Source organism: Amphiura filiformis, chromosome 7, assembly GCF_039555335.1.
Source record: "Amphiura filiformis chromosome 7, Afil_fr2py, whole genome shotgun sequence".
In the NCBI taxonomy this organism is placed as follows: Eukaryota; Metazoa; Echinodermata; class Ophiuroidea; order Amphilepidida; family Amphiuridae; genus Amphiura; species Amphiura filiformis.
Window position 1 is genome coordinate 42713924 of NC_092634.1, and position 16944 is coordinate 42730867.

The following is a 16944-nucleotide window of genomic DNA, read 5'->3' on the forward strand; positions in this document are numbered from 1 at the left end:
CGCTTACATATATATTTTTATTTATTTTCTTCGTATTGCACGCGGAGCTTTTTCTCCTTATACATGTTTAACGTTTTTAATATAAACATAAAATATAAAATTATAATTAGGAAACATTGTTCAAGAGAAACTTATTGGCATGTCTACATTTGCTGATGAGTTCCGATTTAGAATTTAATGCAGTGGATTTGTCCGCAGTGATGATAAAATACTTTTCCCATAAGCAGTTTGTTCTACATTTCCCATAAGCAGTTTGTTCTACATTTAGCAGTTTGTTCTAAGTTTGTTCTACATTTCTCTCATTCACCTGAGGAGCCTTCGGGCGAAACGAATCGTAGTGAAAATGGAGTAAATTTGTTTCTTTTAATGTTATGTAGATTTCATTTCTATATATTTTTCGAAGTAAATAAATACATAATATTGTTGGCAAACTGACAATAATAAGTATAAAACTATACGTCACTATGGAAAACACGCAAAACGCAATACCCTAACCTAATGTTAACCTTACGTCACCTCGATCGCCGTGTAATCCCTATGGCGTTACTTTTCGTCGGCTTCATTCCATAGTGGCGTATAGGTCACAATACGTCACTATGACATGTATCGAGGTGTACGCCACTATGACATACAAAGTTTTTCATTTTTGCCGATATTTCTTAATTATAAAAAATGTGTATACAAAGTGGCGTATGGTCGATACGCCACTATGGAATACAAAAAATGTCACTTTGTAAATATACGCCACATTTAATTAATTAATTACTAATTAATTAGCTAATTATGACTGATGAGACTTAGAAAAAATGAAAGAGAACATCATTAAAAACATTTAAAAAATAACCAAAAATCACTATACGCCACTATGGAATACAGCCGACGAATTCCCATTACTATTTGTCGGCACCATCAATACACGTGGGTGGAGACTGGAGACAGACAATAGATGGGATTCGAAGGCCACAACCCCGGGGCCACAACCTTGCGATGAGACGGATCACTATAATAATATGTTCGACCATATGAAGAGTGCAGGTTTTTTGGGGCGCCCGTTGCGGCGGGGCCCCTTATTTGTCTTAACTTTGCAAAATGCTTCTAATTTCGGTCTTGTTAGATTTACTTCGAAACTGTTTTGCTTAAAAGTATGCCCAGCTTAGAAATAAAAACACAACTTGCTTGGTTTTGATTTTATTATTGTTTACCATGTAAACTAATATGCATGGGATGAAATCTTGCGCATCTAGGCCCGTTATCCTCTGTTTAGAATAGAAAATGAATAGACTCATAAAAACACCAACGCTTTTCAAGAGTATGATCCAGGTGAAGAGCGGCATTGATCCAAAAAAGCTGCTTTGTCGATCAAGGAAGCAGGAATTCCATTGATAAACATGGGATGGATGGTCTCTTATCCCTTGAAAATATAGCGCGGTAGTTGCAATTGACCTTTGTTGTGTTATTTAAAACATTTACTTTTAAAAAATCCTTAAAATAACCATGCATGCAATGTTGTTAGGTATTACAACCGACAGTTATTTCATATGTCCAACAATTAAATATGCAAACCTATATTCTAAATAAAATAAAATAATTCTGCCACAACAACCCCCACAACATGATTTCCTAATATTAGTAACTGAAATGGTATCCTGATCTTTATTTCGTTTTATTTGAAACCAACCGCGTTCATCCCAATGCAGTGCGATCGTACACCTTTCTCACTGCAACAATTATGCTTTACATTTCCTAATCTTTCTTTGTTTACTATGCTAATGTTACATTATTGTTTTAAAGAAAAACCGGTTACATTTCAGCCCGGGGTGGCACTGTATAGGGCTGTGCAGTAAGGGGCATCCGTTGAGAGCAAAATATAAAAATATGGTGTCATTGCAAGGGTGACACCTTGGTCTGGGGCGGACATTTTATAAATGAATTTAGAAGAGCAGCAACGACACCACTTGCATTACATTCCAGATGTTAAATCTACATCATATGCAAAATTTGAGGAAAAATGAACGAGTCCGTTTTATTTTAGGGCCATTTGTCTATAACTGGTCTTTACATGTAGCCCAATGGAGAGAGTGCCCGTTGAGGGAGCTATAACCCCCATTTTAGAAAAAAAAATGTGATTTAAAAAAACGGACACGTGCGAATTTTCTAAAATTTTCAGAGTATGTAGTATGAACAGGTAGAAATAAAATCAAGTAGTTGTCCTACCTGCTCTTCTCCGAAAAAAATAAAAAGTCCTATACCTCAATGATAATGAAACCTAGGTGGTGAGAGCACGATTTTCGGCATTCGGTGAGAGCAAAAAGTGCAAAATATGGGGTCATTGGATGAGAGAGGGACCGATTAGATCTAAATTAGGGGGGGTGGATTGGGTGAGAATATGACCTTTTTTAAATGGGGGTCTTTGTGTTAGAGCCCAAAGAAGCCTCGAAAATTGAATTTCTAGTTCTAAATGGCTTCAAATGGCTTTGTTATTTTAAGAGAATTAATCAGTGATAGACGAGGCTCGTTGTTGTTCAGATGGAAACAATATGGGTCTAGGTCTTTGGATGACAGATCTAAAGGAAACAATACAATTGGGTTTTTGACTGTTAGAGCATGTGCTGGTAATGGGGGTATTTGGGTGACAGCGATGGTGATAAAGGGGGTCTTAACACCCCTACATACGCGTCACCTCCAAAGTTGGAGTACCCCCCCTGATTTCAGCACATCACATCAAAGCTCCCATTGGGCGCCCCATTCATTTTTAAAGGAATTTTTTGTTAATAAAAGGGAAAAGTTTTTCCTTCTTTTGCTTTTATGACAGTGTTACTTTTTAATAATGATCTATTTCCCTGAAATTCATAAGATTTACGGTTATAATGTCATACCATATTAGTGCGTTTAAATAATTAAAAAAAATAAAATGAGTTGTTTCAAATGATTTTATTTTGAATGATGCTACTTAAAGGGTCATATGAGTTTCAACAGTGACGGAACAAGGTCCTCTAATATTGCCATCAGACAAGTCCAGTATGCAAACGGAGTTCACGGTAAGTACACTTGTAGTACATAATTATCGTTATGACATACAGCCGAATCCCGATTCGTCTTTTCCTACACACATACTGAGACCTATCTCACAAAGCATTGTTAATCCATTCTAAGCATATTCTTCTAATGACATAATATTCAAATGCCCCTAGTCAGAACTCTTTCCCCCCTGTTGCCCCCCAGTAAAAACCCGAAATGTCCACTTTTTGCGGCAATTTTGCGCAAAGTTTGTTGATTTTACCCCCCTGAAATTCAGTATGACCCCTAATAAAAACCTGAAAAAAATTCCTGGCGCCGCCATTGGCGAAGGGGGTTGAGTCTAGAGCTGCTGATCTGTGGGTCTAGTTGCAACGCCACACTCTAGTAATGTTTACTTGTTATCTAGCAGTTTGCAATCTTCTTGACCCTTAAGCTTCCATTTGGCGTATTTTGTTTCAGAATGGCATGATATTTTAAAATTCAGCATTTCGACAAATAATATCACAGAAGTGGAAAACGAAACTTTCTTCTGGCAGAGTAAGTCCTGAAATAGTAAAACATTTGAATGACTGTATGTTTATCGTATGATAATGACCCTTTTAAATATTATCTTTTTACAAGGCATAGAGGCTACATTTTGTAACGAGGCAATGATAATTGAAAACACTCCTTTAGACAGTCTCTCATGATCTGAGGATTCGTCAAGAAATGTACATTTTAAACTGTTGCGATTTGGTAGTTCACAACATCTTGCGAATGATAGTGAGCTTTGCCACAAATTACATTGATCAGTTCATAGCGAGTGTGTAGAAGAATCCGAATATCATAGATATCTGTAGGTCCTGTAGTTCTTGAGTTATGTTGTAAAGAGGGCTGAAACAACAGCACTTTTGTAAAACGTATATAACTCATTAACAACAATAAATCAAGCAAGTTTTCAAACTATATGATTTGTAGAATGAACTTTTGCAAAACAGCAAAGTGTTATTTTTCAAAAATACATTGATTTAGATAATGAAAATCGACTGTTTTATTGTTTCCTCATCAGAGGGGTTCACGCCTGTAGATGGTAAGACAGAGATTCTCAAAGTAGTCCAAATAAACCGATTAAGCAGAATTACTTTGTATACATTGACATCCTTCGGCATCTGCTTATCGCTTTTCTTTAGTGTTATCAATGTGGTGTACAGACATAAAAGGTAAGAATCTGGTCGGCTCACTAGCTTCTTGTTTTGTTAAAAAACGTATTTAATCTCCAGCTCTAAATGTATCACGGGCAGTGCTTTGGATGATAGAACGTTCTCGATTTTGTCCTTAACAGATTTCTGACGTAATTATTAGTAATGGTTACGTCAGAAAATAGCATGGTAGAATGTTTAAACCAAAATTCACATCAACTCTTATGCAATTGTAGTGCAACTAATGCAACTTACCATTTGACAGTCATTAATTATCTGTTTAAACTCAAAGTGACACCTGATGCATGTTTGCTTGGGTAGAATTGTGCAAATGTTTACTGGAAGGACATTGAAACTACTACTGCAGCCCTGTTATATTAATTTTTCAAAGTGAAATGCTTAAACCCATTTCAGTGCATTCAAAGGACCAAGGAAATTAATGGGGTGTCACTGGAGCTGGAATAGATAATACTGGCGGATTCTATGTATTTTGTTTTTCCTGATGACGTATTAACGTACGTAAAAACGTACGGTCCACGTGCTGCGTTTGGAACATCGCAATCTCTCTAATAACAATGACGGGTTCTTTAAGCATTCGAATTATTAAAAGTTACTTGTTTGCCGATATGTTGTTGCTGGTAGTGTCAGGTGGTGGCCGCATTGCATTCTCTAAATTCAGTAAATTTTCATCGTCAACCGTGAAATTGAATGGGATTATTTTGAAATTTTCAAACGCTTGAAATATCACAAACAAATAGGCCTATGTTGATAAATAATAAATAAATACAAGCTAAAACCGTTGGGGTTCGATAATGAACCCCACAAAACTAACCGAGTATATTGGAAAATGCCATACGGCCGGGCGGTTTCACAAGTTGCCGGCTCGATCATGTCATCCGCCGCCTGGGTAGTGTAGTGAGAGCAATATGATAGGAAAATGGAACATTTTGAGATAAATACATCGTATACTTTGTAAAGATGGTTTCATTATTTTCAATAACAGGGCAATAAAAATATCTTCGCCTAAGCTCAACAATTTCATCTCCTCTGGTAGTTTGCTGCTGTACACGTCGATATATTTATTTGGACAAGATACATCGAACCTCTCTGACAATTACATATTTGTGTTGTGCAAGGTTTGTCTGCTATTAAGGGGGCTGGAATTTTCTTCGGAGGGGGGTCCCAAATATACTGGAGGAGGGTCATAAATTTTTGGAAAGAAAAATGGGGGAGGGGGTGGTGTCATAAATTTTGATGACCAAAATGTAGGGAGTTACAAGATGACCACAGATAGTGTGTTTATTTTATTTTAAAAAAATGATTTGAATACAATTTTAGCCTGTTTAAGGGGTAAGGTGTATCGGTGGTGGTGCACTGTGGTGGTGGTGGTGTGTGTGTGTGTGGGTGTGTGTGTGTGGGGGTGTGTGTGTGTGTGGGGGGGGGTTGTTGGGGTCATAATTTTTTTGCCGGAATTGGGGGGGGGGGTCGCAATTTTATTGACGCTGACTTTTTGAAAATTTTGCACCCCCCTTCGAAAAAATGCCACCCCTAATGATAAAGTGCTTCTGAAATCAGATCTTTTTCAATTACATTTTTTACAATTGTTTATGTTTATTAATATTTCACGCTATGGCTATTTTCATGATTGTAATGTTTAAACTTTTCAGGCCAGATTGGCGTTTATTTGCATTGGATTTTCGGTGACGTTTGGGGCGCTGTTCATGAAAACATACCGTATCCACGTCATTTTCCACGAAGCCGTTAAAAAGTTTAAACGTGTAGTAAGTCCTTATATCATTCCTTATATTTAAACACCGCTAGAGTATAGCTAGCGTTATAATCTTTGTACAACTGGAGCACAACATGTTGTCGTTTACATACAGAACGATATTCACTATGACATTTAACAGATTCATCAGGTTTGTAGATAAATAGATAAAACAATTTCATATAACAAAACCAAATTTTACTCACTAGTTTGACGGTTTCGCTTTTCATGGACGAAAAGGATCATCAGAATATTGATTGATGATTACTTCTTCCGGTTGGATAAATTCCGACCACAGAGGGTGTAGAATTGTCACTCAGTAGAGGATCATATACGTCACTTAGATCACTTGCTCTAGTGTACTTGTCCCCCCTCTGCGTACCGTCTAGTCTGTATTTTACTTGTTTCCCCACATCAAGTTGGTGTACCTTGCTCTTTGGTGTACCTTTTCTTTCCAGTTGTTCATATTCAAGGTATCCTCTTGTATCATTTATTGATCCTTGTGTTTTGTGTCCTCGACCGTTAGATTTACTATTACCCACTTGTACTGTTTACCTTTGTTTCAGCTTGTTTTGATACTACAATATACAAAAGAAAAACCGCGGTGCTATTTGAAAATCAATCTTTGTTTTGTTTTACAATTTTGTTTACTTTTTGTGGCGTGACGAAATTAACGCGTACTGTGAGCTGGCAATCTCATACAGGACGCTTAGCGTCAAGCAAAGTTAATAGCGGCCCGCCGACGCGGTAGTTGCGTTTGGGCGCAGATGACTTGAATGCTGGATTCAATATCGATTGATCAGTGACGTCTGGGAAACAGACAAAAGATGATTTACTTAAGGGGTACTACACCCATTGATTTTTTTTTTTGCATTTTTTGCATTTTGTGAAGAAATTACAAAAAAAAAATGGACAAAGTGGTATGCAAAATGAAGGGGCAAATCTTCTCGTTTTATTGGTGGCATCGGTATCAACGTAGCTTACATGCTTTTAAAAGTAGAAGCCAAAAGGTGGTACATCACTGATGATTTAAATTCACTTCATTTTGGAAAGCTTACTATCAACGGATTTCGTTAAAATTTTGGATATGTGTTGCTAACACGTTAGGGAAATAAAGTTGATATGTAAAATGGGAATAAGTGGTTCCTGATTTCTTTTATGACTTCATGAACTTGGTGCTCCACAACTATCAAAAAAGGAACTGGTTAAAATGCTTCTATTTTCAATGTTGAGCTATATTTTGTATTTTTAACTTGCGACATTATTTCACTGAAACTTAATTAAGCCACAGGTAACAGGTTACCACAACCATACTACAGCAATGTTGAAAAAATTGTATTTCTTGTCACCTATACCACCATATTGGGTAGTTTTCCGTAAGCTTAACGTTTGTGATTTTGGTAACTATTTTATATTTATTTGTGAAATCCATCGCAACTAGGCATTCTAAATTGTACTCACCATTTACATCCCAAGGTATATTAGTATATCCACCTTGCACTTCTCGATATATATCCAGTTAAAGACAGAATATCAAAATTATTCCTCATTATGATATCACAAACTCTCACATGTGTATTCAAAATTGATGCTTAAATTTGACCTGAACCAATTGACCTATAACCTGACATACGGTGACCTAAATAGCCTTTTCTTCTCCTAACAACACATAATATTATTGACTAATGACTATACATCCATTGTGTAAGTGTTTATATATTTTGCATGCACCACTAGATTTTCTATAGAGAGTATAACAAAGGATTTAATGTATTCTATTCATGTACCCTACTTGAACATGCTGAATAGAATAAATCATGGTTTGTTATGAAACACGCATCTGAGTAACTAGGATACAGTAAACAAAATATATATAGGGCTAAAATGACTTACTACAATTGTTTAAAAGCACTTTTTTTTTCTTCTTTTTTTCATATTTTTTTTATTTCACATGATCCGTGCATATATCGCCTAGCTATAAATGAAAAATATTTATTTAGACCAATCAAACCAATATATGGGTGTAGTACGCCCTTAAGCAATACTAAAACTGGATATGGTGATGCGTATACTGATGCATGGCCGCAAACGTAACCAGCCCGGCTGAAATATGAATATTAATAAACCCAAAAATGTACGGCAAGAATTTTCGCACCACATACGTCGAAGTTCATATTTCAATGTGCGAACTTTAGTTAGGATAACAACAACGACTGGTAAGCAATTCTACTAAATTACCTCATATCTGAGGGAAAAATTGCGGACAAGGACCGGCCCCTTTCCAGCTAAAATACAGCTTATTTAGCCAATGTGAACATGGGGGTCATCGGCAGAAATATTTTCCTATCATATTGGACTGACACGTCAGCTATATGGTATTTTACAATGTAACAGAATTGAAAGAAAAGTGCAAATGCTCGTTCGTCGGATGTTTGACGAAGTGACCAGCTCTAATGACGTCACTATGTAACAACGTAGTGGTATTAATAATTAACTAGGTTATACCAAATATGGAGGTATGAAAGTATGCTAATTAGAAGGTTCAACGAATCAGAATACGATCCTGGTATCTAAACTTCTAATGCAAATGAGTTCAAGGAGGTTACGTGAACATGTACAGTTTGTAATGGACCTCTGTGGAAAAAATGTCTATTGCATCCTATGCGTGCCCCGTTACGTGAACGCCGAAGATGCGCTTGCGTGGGATTTTATAGCAAGCCGCTTAATTTTCATGGCAACCAACCATGCACATTTCACCGCTTTTGATGCAATTTTACCGATTTAAACTGCAATCCAAGTCTTCTTCTCATGTAGGTTTCGAAATGTTTAGATAAATTATGATAGATCTTGCCCCTCCCCAATAAAGCACAGATTAATTAACAAAATAAATAACATTTCGCTAAAATAGAACAGTTAATTTCAGGCTCTCAGAACGCCACTTCCATCCCATTATTCTTAATTGCTGGTTAACGAGGTTACGTTTTGTTTCTTTTCAAGAGTATGCGGGACTCTAAATTAATACTGGGTGTGCTAATCCCTGTCGTGATCGACGTGTTGATTCTTGGAGTTCTAATCATAGTGACTGACTCGGATATTTCTACTCATCGATTCGAGGCTCAGGTAAACATGGTACAATTAATCTACTATCTTAAGGTGGTACTACACGTACCCCTGATAAATTTTGTGACTAATTTTGCATATTTCTAAAAAAATAACTACACACTGAGAACATTCAAAACTATTCTTTAAAACTTGCTGCCAAACATTATGACATATAATATTATGTAATTGTTGACGAAATATTGTACAGAAATGTTTTCCAAAAATATTTTTGTTGTTGTTGTAATGTTTTTTAATGACATTTATATAATCCAACATTTTAATGTTATTAAAATGTTTATAGTTCCAAATCATAACGCGTTTATCGTTTTAAAACATTTTCATGCCTGGGTTTATACAACAAGCCAGTGCCCATATTGAGTACTTTATTTATATACAATGTAACAAACTATTAATTTTTATAGTAGCATGTATTTCTTTATTACTGTTTGTTTAGCTTGATATAACAAAACCGGATGCTGAAGTCTACATTGTTCCGGTAGTTGAATTCTGCACCTCATCCTACCAGCTCTATTTCAGTGTGGCTATCTATGGGGTTAAAGCGGTTCTGTTGACGTTTGGCGTATTTCTGGCTTGGGAGACCCGAAACATAAGAGTATCGGAACTTAATGATAGTAGGTCATTTATCTATTGTTCTATATATATTTTGTGATAGTATCGGGAATTACATTATTGCCGTGACATGCTATAATGAATTCAGTTTTCCTTTCAGTGTTTAACATGTGATGTGCCCCCGGATGTGCCATGAGTAATTTAATTTGATTTAATATTTATGTTTGTTTACAATTCAAATCTATTTCTTGAGACATTTGGGGAAATCCCTCTCATGCATCAAATTGAATCATATCTAATTTTGGATTGTTGGAAAACCCCCACTATTCCAGAATGTTCATTGTGTTGCATGCACCATTGCGTAATTGGGGAAATCTCCAAATCATTAAAATTTTTGATATTTAACAGGCCACAAAGTAAACTTAATAAATGATGTCTGATGTGCTCTCATGTCCCACAAAAATACTGTGCAAACGTTACTATCCGATCCCTTAACAGTTAAAAGTTGGTTTGTTATATACCACAGTCATGAGAGTAGTTCAATCTATAAAACTTTTAACCAACTTTTGGAAACTTTTAAACAAGCAGTGTAATTTAAACAACAGTTGCTATTATGTTAATTATAGTAAACAGTGCTGCGTACTTTAATAAACAACAGTGCATATAAACAGTGTAAAAACAGATTATTTGGAGGGAATTGATAACAATCTCCGTATATTTTTCAAGGGATCTGGAATGAGTGTTTTGAGCGTTTCGACAGTATTTTTTGTGGGACATGAGAGCACATCAGACATATCGAATTGCATTCTGAATACGAAGAATGTCTTTCTGATATCAAATAATTTTAATTTTTTTAAATTCACGATATAATGCAAATTATTAAAATTTGATATTTTTCACATTTTTGAAATATAACAGTCCTCGAGCTGGGAGGAAAAGCCGACGATCAATTGAACAATGTTGACCTTTCATATTGAAGATATGGATTTTTTTCCAAAAAAGACATATTTTTTTGTGTTTTGGGATCAAAATTTTCAATTGATCATCGGCTTTTCATCCCACCTATACATACACTTTAAGTATAAATCATCAGATTTATACAGTTTACTTCGAGTACTGTTAAATATCAAAAATATCAATTTTTAATCATTTGCCATAAAATGAGTATTACATTGCGAATTTCAAAAAATCAAAATGATTTGATATAAGAAGGACATTCTTCGTATTCAGAATGCAATTCGATATGTCTGATGTGCTCTAATGTCCCATAATAAATACTGTCCAAACGTTCATACCCCATCCGTCAAAGCTATATCTATATTATAATTCTAACAAATGTACTTTACAAGTGACTAACTTTGGAATTTAGAGTGCTCAAACCCATTACAGGTGAGCTATAGAAACAAATTCTAAGTATAGACCTCTGGCAAGGCAACCGTTACTTAAAGTTTCACGGAATACCCTCACTTACGATCATTGGGTGCACCGATCATCAGACGGATAATTTGTCATGATTTTAAATTTACAGAAATGTTTATACAAGTATATACATTCTGAGGTGTCGAAAACATGACAAACCAAGCCAGCCAGAACAGGCTCTACTCCAAAAGTAGTCGAGAGTTCTCAACCACTAAAAATAGTGGGGGTGTATCATAACAAGTGTACTTTACAAGGGACTAACTTTTTTTATGTTGTTTTTGTTAATAGGTAAATACATAGCGATCTCAGTGTATACTGTGGCTGTAATTCTTGCTGTCTTGATCCCTTCACTTAATGTGATATTTCTTGACGTCAATTTGTACTTCATCATCCTGGCAACTGCTCTTATCTTCATTAACACCACTGTACTCTGCCTAGTGTTTCTACCAAAGGTAATTTATACACATAGAGCCATAGAGTTTTGTTTATAGCAAACAAGTACCGTCGGATCCGTAGCGGTCGCTGCGGGACAAAGAATTCAATTTTGCAGTGTTGGTGTCTTTGAAGCAGGTTCAAGTTTGACCCCTATTTTGACCTGTAACCCCTCTGTGAGCTTAACCTTTGAGGGCGCTCATCTTAAAATAATGCCAGAAAGGGTATTTCCATCCACACCAAAAAAAAGAATCAAAATTTGAAAAATTGTGTTCGGAAACCAATTTTGGACACTTTTGATGTGCAAACGATTTTCGGGGAAAAAGCGTCATGACATCAAAAGTGTTCGGAAACCGATTTCGGACACTTTTGATTTCCAAACAATTTTCGGGAAAAAAGCGTCTTGACATCGAAAGTGTTCGGACACCGATTCCGGACACTTTTGATGTCCAAACGATTTTCGGGAAAAAAGCGTCTTGACATCAAAAGTGTTCGGAAACCGATTTCGGACACTTTTGATGTCCAAACGATTTTCGGGAAAAAGCGTCTTGACATCAAAAGTGTTCGGAATCCGATTTCGGACACTTTTGATGTCCAAACGATTTTCGGGGAAAAAGCGTCTTGACATCAAAAGTGTTCGGAAACCGATTTCGGACACTTTTGATGTCCAAACGAGAATTTCCCTTAATTCTTGTCAATTTCCCTTAATTCGCCAGAATTTCCCTTCATTCTCCCCTCAATTTCCCCTCTTTTTCCCAAATTTCCCTTAACTGCCCTCTATTTTCCCAAATTTCCCTTAATTCTTGTCAATTTCCCTTCATTTACCAGAATTTCCCTTAATTCTCTTCAATTTCCCTTAACTTCCCTCAGTGTTCCCAATTCTCCTCAATTTCCCTCATTTTCCCAAATTTCCTTAAATTCCTCTATTTTCCCAAATTCCCTTAATTCACCTGAATTTCCTTAATTCTCCTCAATTTTCCCAAATTTCCCTTATTTCCCCTCAATTTTCCCCAATTCCCTCAATTTCCCTTAATTGCCCACAATTTCAATTAATTCACCTGAATTTTCCCTCAATTTCCCTTAATTCCCCAAAATTTTCCTTAATTTCCCCCATTCCCCCCCCATTTCCCTCATGTTCCCCACTTTTCCCTTAATTGCCCTATGAATTTCCCTCAATTTCCCTTAATTCCCCAAAATTGCCCTTAATTTCCCCCATTCGCCTCAATTTCCCTCATGTTCCCCACTTTTCCCTTAATTGCCCTATAGGCCCTCTCCCTCACCAAGTAGTACCATAGCCATGCGACACTGACGATGTTGACGTAACAGCATTTTTTAGAAATTGTTGAAAATCGTGTAATGCCCCTTTAATGACCTAATTAGCATATTTCGGGACGAAACTCTTTTCCAGTATGGGGCCAGTACCTGCCTTCCCCCTCACCAAGTACCATAGCCATACGACAAACGATGTTGACATAACAGCATTTTTAGAAATTGTTGAAAATCGTGTAATGCCCCTTTAATGACCTAATTAGCATATTTCGGGACGAAACTCTTTTCCAGTATGGGGCCGGTATAGGCCCTCCCCCTCACCAAGTACCATAGCCATGCGACAAACGATGTTGACGTAACAGCATCTTTTAGCGTTTGTTACTAACGGACTAACGGACGGACGGACGGAGAGACATGGTGACTTATTGAGCTGCCCGCAGCTAAAAAGACATGTGGGCCTTTATCATCAATTTATTCCAAAACCAGATCCAAGAAAAATACAATATTTTCATTCAATTATGATTTGCAGTGATTGTGCGCGCTTCATTTTGTTAACGCTTTTTGTTGTAATTTTGAAATTTGGGTATGTTGTATCACCGTAGAAGTGACGTAATAAGAGGATTAACTACCATAGCAATAGATGAATACATTTTATTTGAATATATCGCCCTTCACTACAGCGTTCACGCGGTACCTATGCATTGAACCGTAGATGTCACAGAACAGGGAAAGACCTGGATCGTAATTCTATGGAATATTCGCATTATGCTGATCACTCGCACCTGTAAGCTTAATATCTTTTCAAAGAGCGGTATTGTATTGAATTTATGATTGCAGACATACACAGGTGCAGGTGATGAGTGCAACCTGCTTGTATTGTAGTGTCGGGCGATATATTCGAAAATTGTATCCATCCTTTGCTATAGTAGTTAATCCTCTTATTACGTCATTTCTACGGCGAATATACACCGTTTGCCCGGATCCGCCATCTTGCCCTCAAAACGAGGTTCTCTATGCAAAACTTCGTGCATTTCTAGCAACGCGCCAGAAGGCTTTTTTGCAAAGAGTACGCGGTAATTACGCATGCGCATAAAAGCTTTTGCAAAAACAACACGCACTTTGGGGCTAAAAACCCCGGCTAAAAACTCGTTTTGAAATGACTGTGCAAATGATCAATAAGGCTAAGCGTGGTGTGAGTTTTGTGCCCACGAGTATGTTACGCGACAAGATTCGAGCTTTCACAAAAGAAATAATATCTATGTTTGTTTTAAATTATTTGGAACACAGACGTTACTGTTGTGGAAATCACAAGGCAAAGACATTCGTATAACAATGATGACTGACAATAATATGACTTTAGACACAACAAGTGGAGTAGCTGTCAACAAACTGGTTAATAATAGGAACAAGGAAGAACACTTGCAAACAATATTGTATGAGGTAAAGTGATTTTAATTTTAACGAAATGTAATGAAAATGATAAGATAAAATCAAAAGATAAAATTACACGTTTTAAATATAATAGCAAATGGGCGATCTTGGCTGGTACCTTTGGGAAAATAATAATATTCTTTTACAAACTGCCCTCGTGTGAAATGCTCTTAAAATTATCTTACTTTCTCAGGGGGGGGTCAAGCTATTTTGGCATGTCGAAAGGGGAGGAGTGACATATTTGGCAAGTTAAAGGGGGTGAAGAATGTTTTGGCATACATTCATGGGTTACGCTCTAATCGGCTAAGGAAAACAGTACAAAAAATATCTATGCAAACTGTCCTTCTTGCAATATTTATCTAGACTATTAAAGGTTTGCAAATTGGGTGGTGAGGGGGAGATGTTGAGCATACCGAGAGGAGGAGCAAGGTTTTGTTGGCATGCCGAGAGGGGGAAAGCAAATATTGACAGGCCATTTTGAAATTGTCCTCCCCTCTGATAAATTAACAAGATAATTATTGCACAGACCCTTATTTCTATTCATTTCAGAAACAACAACGTCTGAAATATCTGCAAGCCGCTTACGCAGATATTTTGCGGAGAGGGAGGAAAGTGTAGCAGTGCATTGCAAATGTCTACAAATGTCTACCTTATCATCATAAATCGTATGACCTCGCCCAGACCCCGCGATTATGATCTTCTCAATTTAGAATGTAATGTGCTAGTAAATATGTCAGACGTTTACGTAGAACAAGCAACTCTAAACGTATTAATTTCTTTGTAGATAAGATGAACATAATTTGAATGTTCTCCCATGCAAAGCGGTCAAAGCAAATAACTTTTAGGTGAGCTGACCGCTGTGGGGGAAAGACATAATTTCAAACTTGTTCAGTGCATTTCTACATGCATACTGAATTATACTGCCGAGCGCACACAACACTGTTTGGGCGCACTACTGAGTTTTTAACTATGGTAAATTTAACTTGACTCTCTGCTTTTCCTCATAATTAATATTTATTCATCAGCTAGATTTAGATTTTAGGTACTTCAGTTATTAAGGGTGCCCACTCTTTCTAATAATGCAAAAAGCAATTTTTTTGTCAATTGTAAAAGCTCGCCTTTAATAAAAATATAATACTTTGTTGGTGTGCCTCATTTCCACATTATAAAATGGTTTCTGCTTTGAGACCCGGGGGCGGGGGCCCGGGCGGGGGCACTCAACACAAATGACCACACGGATAGGCTCTCCCGGAAAGACCCCCCTTTTTGGATTTCGCAGCTCCGAAAGACCCCCTATATTTGACCAAAACAAAGCTCCGAAAGACCCTTGATTTTGATAATTTCAGCTCTGAAAGGTTTTTTAGGCGATTTTCAATCAGAAAGCAAAGAAAGACCCTTGATTTGGACTGCTCGCAGCTCCAAAAGTCCCCATTTTACTTATTCGCAGCTCCAATAGACCCACTTTTATCGGTACGCCGTCAGCTCCCAAAGACCAAAATTCCCGGGGAGCATATCCACCAAATTTTTTGGATGTGCCCCCAAGGGCTTTGAGAAAGAGCACTGAGAATAATTTCAGCCTGACGCGACCACATTCGGAAGAGCCTGTTAGCAGTAGTTTTAAGTAATACCATAATTTTATTGATACTCATGAAATCATTAAATCAGGCTCACGTGTACGTATTGTATGATAAGAGAATTTTGGTACTATTGTTAATTGATAAATTTCATTATATGCTAACTGTATTAATTTCATATTGAACGAATCTTGTTTCTCAACAGCAGTAAAAATTAGCTCACCTTGGGTAGCTTTCTGTCTGCAAATCGCTAGACTTTCTTCAGCCCCAATTAACACGTGGGGCGCTGTTGGATGTGCTATTGAGACTCAGCACCGTCAGACGGTGCAGGACGTCTCAATAGCGAGGTGTACACTGCTGGTAGGTGATACCGCCGGCCGCCGTCTCTGTTCAGTGTGCTTCTGTTTTGCCTGATGTGAGCCGCTTCCCGGACGCCTCTACCAACCCAGAGGATGATTTAAGGAAGCCCCATCATGCACTGTAAAAGTGTTATCACTAGAGTTTCAACTGCCACTTTACTTTTCAATTCCCATTGAACTCTGTGCAAAAGATGTTGTTTTAGAATTGCCCGTGTGTCATTATTACTTGGTCGATTTCAGATCTAAAGTGATGTATGCATGAAGGATAATTCACACCTTCTGTAGATAACATAAAATGTGAAATCGACCAACCTTTTGAAGGTGTTTTTATTGTAAATATATCTGTCAAAATTCATATTTCACCATGCACGTGTGTATGCAGTGGGCGGGCAGTGGTGTCATGTGCACTCACACAGCTGTGCTAACCGCAAGACTTGCTGGGAAGTGCTTAAATCATCCTCTGCTACCAACCCATGACGGGTCAGTATCCAAGATTTTGGCACTTGCAGTGGGGATAGAATGTCCAGTATTCTTGGCATGCTCCGCTACCGGGGATGGCTCTCTCCTGTGTTCAGAAGCCCTAATTCCTAGGGGGCGTTTGGTTTCGCCAATATAGGCGGCGTTGCAGTTCTGTATTAATTTCATTAAGTTTTGTATTAATTTCAGTTGACACAATAAAATGAGCATTGCGATGTACTCTGAGTTATTTGCTGATTGCAAATTTTAAATCTAAAATGCAGGCTGTATTAGCTTGTATTAGATTACCATGCACCTGAAACAATTAAAACTCGTACAATTAGACCACATTATCCATGGTATAAGAT

The 16944-nt window shown here is 37.2% G+C and overlaps 1 protein-coding gene across 1 annotated transcript in view; it reads left to right on the forward strand.

The window, feature by feature from the left end:
- The window catches only part of LOC140156502 (gamma-aminobutyric acid type B receptor subunit 2-like), a 31129-nt gene extending 14921 nt beyond the window's left edge, over positions 1–16208 (forward strand). The window contains exons 6-15 of the mRNA XM_072179445.1: positions 2957–3038; positions 3478–3555; positions 4067–4217; positions 5200–5332; positions 5864–5977; positions 8962–9084; positions 9521–9698; positions 11344–11507; positions 14044–14196; positions 14737–16208. Of these exons, the coding sequence (XP_072035546.1) occupies positions 2957–3038; positions 3478–3555; positions 4067–4217; positions 5200–5332; positions 5864–5977; positions 8962–9084; positions 9521–9698; positions 11344–11507; positions 14044–14196; positions 14737–14805 (1245 nt within the window). The 3' untranslated portion in view covers positions 14806–16208. The remainder of the gene's footprint in view (positions 1–2956; positions 3039–3477; positions 3556–4066; positions 4218–5199; positions 5333–5863; positions 5978–8961; positions 9085–9520; positions 9699–11343; positions 11508–14043; positions 14197–14736) is intronic.
- Positions 16209–16944: the final 736 nt, after the last annotated feature.